Raw genomic sequence first — 6,689 nt, 5'->3', positions numbered from 1 at the left:
TTCACTTGTTGTCAAACCTAGTCACAAGATCTTTAACCATATCATGGGTCTGCCTGTGGAGGAGAGGTTCCTTAACCGACAGTGGGGAATATTAATCGATGGTGATTTCGTCGATCATCCTCCTAGCACGAGTCCACAAAGTGAGGAGTACCGAAAGGCGTATGCCGTGTCCCAACAGTTAGATACCTCCTTTGGCAATGAGCTTAGTATCGTGATCGGGAAACTATTCGGGATCACGAAGGACACGTCGTGATGGCCAAGGGGTAAGACATAACTTTTCAAATGATACCGTACCTTACTTTGGTTGACCTTGAAGTGTGAACTAAAGCCCAATCGAATTCCTTGTGCTTGTGCTTTTACAGCAGCAGAGGACCCAAGAGCGGACTCACCAAGATTGAATCCACCTGTTAGTCCGCCCACACTGTCTTTGGTCTTTAGGTGTTTTACTTATGTGGGACCCACACCCTGTATCTCGGACACTCTAATTTAGCCTTTTAGACGAGGTTGGTCTCATCCTTGTCTTTCTTTGGCTTGTAGGTTGCCATTGGGTGGACCCATTGGCTAAATAAGCCTTTTAATGAGTTTTGACTCATTAAGCCTCAGACTAAACAAACCCTAAGATGGGAAATTAGTCTTAAAACAAGACTTAACTCTCAAGTCTCAAAACACTTCTCTTTTCACCTACCCCAAACCGTTGGAGCTATGGGAGCATTGAAGGCTTGAAGGAGAAGGGCTTGAGAGGCTGTGGAGGTGGAAGACATCGATTGGTTTAACTTTGAGGTAAATGACCTCACCTACCTCTTCCCTTCTCTATTTCTGAGTTTGGATATCCTATTGGGATCGATTCCAAGCTTGGGGGTTCCCTTGGGAACCCATCAAACTTTATTAATTGTCTCCTTTGAGACCCATAATCCCTCTTCTTGGTGCATTCATAACCTTGAATGGCTTTATGCTGTTCAAACATTTAAAAACCAACTAGGTTTGGAAAGAACCCTGGAGATGGATCCAAACCTATTGAACCCTCTCGGATTTGTGTTAGACTCCATGTATTGGACCTCCAACGAAGGTCTGAGCTCACCTCCCCTACCCCAAGACCCTTTTGGATCCATGAATGAAGGGTTGGAGGTGATGCTCTTCGTAGCTTTCCAAAGGAAGAGTAGCGGACGAATGACTGGATTCACTGTCGTGTATCTGTCCGTTAGTCCGTTTAGCCTAACTTGGCTATTCCTCTGGGCGGAGTTACGAGCAGACCCACTTAAGATGAATCCGCCTGAAACCCAGAATCCTTAAGTTTCTCTCGGGTGTGTCTCAGGGTTGGGACAGATCTACCGTATCCACCCGTGAGTCCGCTTCGTATATTTTTAGGGCATGACCTAGGTGGATCCACGACTGGATTCACTTGACTGGCACCGTTCCTTCATCTGTTCCTACTGTCTTGGCCCAAATCGCATTTAATTATTGGGACCTTTTGTGGGGCCCACCTATACACTTCTAACACCATTCCCATACATTCTCAGACCTTGGAATCTACACGGAAGTACGTGCCTTAGAGCAAACCTTTTCAAACACCCCGGAGGACCAACCAACAATTGGTGAGTGGATTTTGGGTGATGTTTGGGATTGATATATATATAATTATAGAAATGCATTATCTAGATTAATATATTGATTTCTGTGCTTGCATTCATTTTTGCTATGTTGCATCTTGCATATGAAACCTGTGAATATGAATTGATGAGATGTGAGTATGATGTTTTATATTATGATATTGGGTTACGATGCTGGTTACATTGGTATTGGAATCCCGTGACTGTTATAAATACAATATTACTTGCTTGTCATCCTGGTCTGTATGCACTGTGCCATGCTGGTACCTGAGTACTAGATAGAATGGGACGTTGATGCACCCGAAATACCTCTCGGGACAATAGAAATGCATGTAGTATATTTGTAGTTAGGGTTTACACTCCCTTATGCTACGACCCTTGCCAACAGGGGTTCATGTGTTGGATAGTCGGAGCACCTGAGGTCTGTGGAGGTGGGAGAGGCCAGGTCAGGGGTTGTAAAGGCTATCAAGGTCTACCACTGGATGGTCATGATGGCTTCTACCGGCGCAAGTCCCTCATGATAATTGAGGTTTGTTTGAGTTAAAATAAAACCGCAAGCGTACAGGTCAATCGTAGCTACGGGTTGAACACGAGGAGATATACGCCACTCTATTTAACTAACTTAAAAGTAATACAAAGTGAACCAAATTAAAGTGTTAAATTAAACTAATTAAACTAATGAAAATCAATGCATCCTAACTCATAAGCATCTAACAAAATTAAAGGATTAAATCGGCGTCCTAACACATGAGCATCTAACCTATCAAACTAAAGCGAATTGAAAGGAATAAAAAATGCAGTCACACATATTAACCACATAAAAAGAAATAAGGGAATAAAAATGCATCCATAAACCACAACCATATAAAATTAAAATAAAAGAAATAGAAGGGGCAGAAGAAGAAGATAGAGAGAGATAGAGGAGATGGAGAATGAGATTGAGAGTTTAGTTAGTAAAACCTGGATGTGCTTGTATGCATGTAATTGAAAAGCTTGAATACTTGCATAAACTTACCATGGCCTCCTCTTCTAAATCTTCAAGTCTTGTCATCAACTTAAGAACTTAGACTAGAAGGCTTAAAACCTAAACTAGAATTAAGAAATTACAACCCAATTGAAGACTTAAATTGAAATTAAAACATAAGCTAAACCTATTATAACCATTAAATAAAAATAAAAAAAAACAAACTAGAACTTAGAAAAGTCAAAAATCACAAATTAGAAGGAGAAGAAGAGAAGAAATTTCACTAAGTGAATGAGCAATTTTTACAAGAGAGGTAGGGGGTATTTATAGGTGGAAGAGAAGAGAAGAGAGAAGATGGAAGTGTAGGAGAAATATTCCCCAAGAAAAGATAATATTCTCTTCTCTTTCCTCTTTTACAATGCCATGAATCCTAAGAAAAAAGAAAAAAAATAGAAAGAAGAAGAAGAGAAGATTGTTTACATAGACTTTCTACAACAACAACAACCATAACCTTATCCCAACTAAATGGGGTCGGCTACATGGATCCTATAGAGGCTAAGATAGTAGAAGAGATAAGAGAAGTAAAAGAAAGTAGAAGGAAGTAAAAAAGTAAAAGGAAGAAGAATGAAAAATAGGAAAGGAAAAAGTCGAAGCAGTAGTCAAAGCAGCATCCCAATGAACATTCCCCTACAAGGGGTCAGCTACACGGGTCTTTGTCTTCCAAACAACTCTATCTGCGGTCATACTAGGGTCGAGCCCTACCACATGCATATCCTTTCTTACCACTTCTCCAATAGTCATTTTAGGTCTGCCCCTACTTCTTTTAGCTCCATCAAACTGAATCTGTTCACTCTTTCTTACCGGTGCATCCCAAGGTCTCCATTGGATGTGACCATACCACCTCAAGCGGCTCTCACGAAGCTTGTCTTGGATTGGTGTAACTCCCAAAGTGGTTCTAATACAAGTATTCCTTACTCTATCTCTCCTAGTCTTGCCACACATTCTCCTCAACATTCTCATCTCTGCTACACTTATCTTATCTATGTTACTCTTCTTAACCGCCCAACATTCTGCTCCATAAGTCATAGCTGGTCTTATTACTGTTCTGTAGAATTTCACTTTAAGCTTAATAGGCATGTGTTTATCATATAACACTCCCGATGCACCTCTCCACTTCATCCATCCTACTTTGATTCTATGGGAAACATCATCTTCTATATCACCCTCTTTGTTAATGGTTGACCCCAGGTATCTAAAGCACTCACTTTGTGGTAGCTGTCGCTCCTCAAGTTTCACCACTTCATCACTTCTCATGGTTTGACTGAAGTTACACATCATATACTCTGTCTTTGTTCTGCTTAGCTTAAATCCTCGTGATTCCAAGCTTGATCTTCTACTATCTCATCTATCAAAACAATATCATCTGCGAATAGCATACACCAAGGGACCTCATCTTGGATGTGTCTGGTTAAATCATCCATGATGAGTGCAAACAAAAAAGGGCTTAGAGCTGATCCTTAGTGTAATCCAATTGTAATAGGGAATTCACTACTTTGGCCCTTTGCAGTTTTGACACTCGTCACTACACCCTCATACATGTCCTTGATTATATCCACATAGTACATGAGGTCCTTCTCTTCCCTAGGACCTGCCAAATGAGCTCTCTAGGGACTCTATCATAGGCCTTTTCTAAGTCGATAAAGATCATATGGAGATTCTTCCTGAAGGCTCTAAATATTTTCATAAGTCTTCTTAAAAGGTAAATAGCTTCTATCGTGGATCTCCCTGGCATAAAGCCAAATTGGTTCTCCGATATATCAGTTTCTCTTCTTAAGTGTGCTTCAATAATTTTTTCCCAAAGTTTCATAGTATAACTCATTAGTTTTATACCTCTATAATTATTGCCGTTCTGGATATCACCTTTATTCTTAAAAATCGGAACTATAGTGCTTCTCCTCCATTCATCTGGCATTTTCTTTGTACACAAAATCTTGTTAAACAACTTGGTTAGCCAAGATACCCCCCGTGCTCCTAAGCTCTTCCACACTTCAATTGGGATCTCATCCGGTCTCGGTGTTTTACCTACCTTCATCTTTCGTAAGGCCTCTTTAACTTCGGCCTCGCCAACTCGTTGTAGATGTTCATGTCGTGTGTTGGTTACAAGACTATTTCTCTCCACTTCTGAATCCATCCTATCGGGCAAGGTAGCTCCATTTAGTAGGTTGTAAAAGTACTCACCCCACCTTTCCATAATGTCATCATCTCGTATTAGTACTCTCCCATCCTCACTCTTTATGCATCTAACATGGTCCAAATCTCTACTCTTCCTTTCTCTTATTTTGGCGATTCGATAAATTGCATTTTCCCCTTCCTTTGTATTAAGTTTATCATAAAAGCCATCATATTTCTTTGCTCTTGCTTGCCCCACAATCTTTCGAGCTTCTTTTCTGGCCGCATAATATCTCACCTTATCTTCAGCCTTGTTAGTCCTTTGCCAGGTCTTAAAACAAGCTTTCTTGGTCTTAATGGCTGCTTGTACCTCATCATTCCACCACCAAGTCTCTCTAGGGGCTAGACACATACCTTTTGAAATCCCTAGGACTTCTTTAGCAACCTTCTTAATACAAGTCGTCATCTCAGTCCACATCTCATTGGTATCTCCCTCAGAATCCCACTTTCCTTGTAGAGCTACTTTACCGATAAATGATTCTAGAAGACCTCCATGAAGTCGCCCCCATCTTATCTTAGGGCAAGTCTATTTCTCCTTCCTACGTTGTCTCGTACTTAGGTGCATATCCAAGACCATTAATCTATGTTGAGTGGTTAAGCTCTCTCCTGGTATAACCTTACAGTTCTTACATAAAAGTTTGTCAGACCTTCTAGTGAGGAAAAAATCTATTTGGCTTGCATGTTGCCCACTCTTGTAGGTAAGTAAATGTTCATGTCTCTTTTCAAAGAAGGTGTTTGCAATACACAGGTCAAACGCTATCGCAAAGTCTAAAACTGAGATCCCCTCCTCATTCCTTTCTCCAACTCCGTATCCTCTGTGAACCTCTTCGTAGCCTCTACGATCTCTACCCACATGTCTGTTAAGGTCACCTCCGATAATAATTTTCTCTCCCAGACCAAAGCTCTGCACTAATCCATCCATGTGTTCCCAAAATTGTATTTTAACACTCTCATCCAATCCTGCCTGGGGTGCGTATGCGCTAACTATGTTAATAACCTCGTTGTCTAGTACCAGCCTTATAGATATGATCCTATCTCCAACTCTTTTAACATCTACTACTTCGTTCTTCAGGTCTTTGTCCACAACTATGCCCACTCCACCTCTCCCACTGTCATCTCCCAAGTACCATAGTTTGTAGTCATCTAAAGCCTTGGCTTTGTGACCCTTCCATCTCGTTTCTTGAATGCATGCCACATTAATCCTTCTTCGCCGCATAACATCTATCAATTCCATACTCTTCCCCGTCAAAGATCCGATGTTCCAAGATGCAAATCTAATCCTACGCTTACGAACATAATTAGTATTGAAAGACATGATATAAGACAAGGTAAGGAATAATCTAAAATAGTAGGATCCATGCAAAAAGGGGGGATTGGCTGGATAATATAGTGCCGGCTGCCTACCTGACGCACCATAGACTTTCTATTTCTAGAAAAGTAAACTTCCAATTCTAACAAGTGCTTCCTTTTCTTTGTAGATATCTTCTCCAAGCAATAAAATCAAAGCATCTTTGATTTTTCAACCTTCCATAGATGAGAAAATATAAATCTATCCCAAGTAGAATTCCAGAAGTGTCCTTGAGAAGTTGGAGGAGAGAGAGAGTAAGGGTGATGACTAGGATTCCTTCAAGAATAAATAAAATATCCATTCTGTCCTTCAGAAAACGTGGAGCATGGGGTGCTTATATAGGCCTCACCATTGTGTTTCTTTGCAAAAATCACCCAAAATTGACCCAAATTTCGTCCAATTTGGAGTTCGGGAGCCCAAGATATCTCAAGTTGAAGTTGGACTGTCCAGAGCCCTCCAAATGGAATCTTTCAGATACAGGAAATATAACTTCCGGTTATTGCGTTAAGACCCCTGGAATCTGAACTTTCGCTTCACTTTG

The 6,689-nt window shown here is 40.7% G+C and overlaps 1 protein-coding gene across 1 annotated transcript; it reads right to left on the bottom strand.

Annotated features, from left to right (window-relative positions):
* Positions 1-5,326: 5,326 nt before the first annotated feature.
* On the bottom strand, positions 5,327-6,116 carry LOC122638829 (craniofacial development protein 2-like). The gene has a single exon (XM_043831676.1). It carries the CDS (start codon positions 6,113-6,115, stop codon positions 5,327-5,329), a length of 789 nt encoding a protein of 262 aa, XP_043687611.1. The 5' UTR covers position 6,116.
* Between the last annotated feature and the right edge of the window lie 573 nt (positions 6,117-6,689).

This window comes from Telopea speciosissima, chromosome 9, assembly GCF_018873765.1.
Source record: "Telopea speciosissima isolate NSW1024214 ecotype Mountain lineage chromosome 9, Tspe_v1, whole genome shotgun sequence".
NCBI lineage: Eukaryota > Viridiplantae > Streptophyta > Magnoliopsida > Proteales > Proteaceae > Telopea > Telopea speciosissima.
This window is presented reverse-complemented; position numbering and strand designations above follow the sequence as displayed.

What these genes read in the sequence shown, in the direction of transcription:
- LOC122638829 (XM_043831676.1), bottom strand. Translation starts at nt 6,115, where the DNA reads ATGTCTTTCAATACTAATTATGTTCGTAAGCGTAGGATTAGATTTGCA.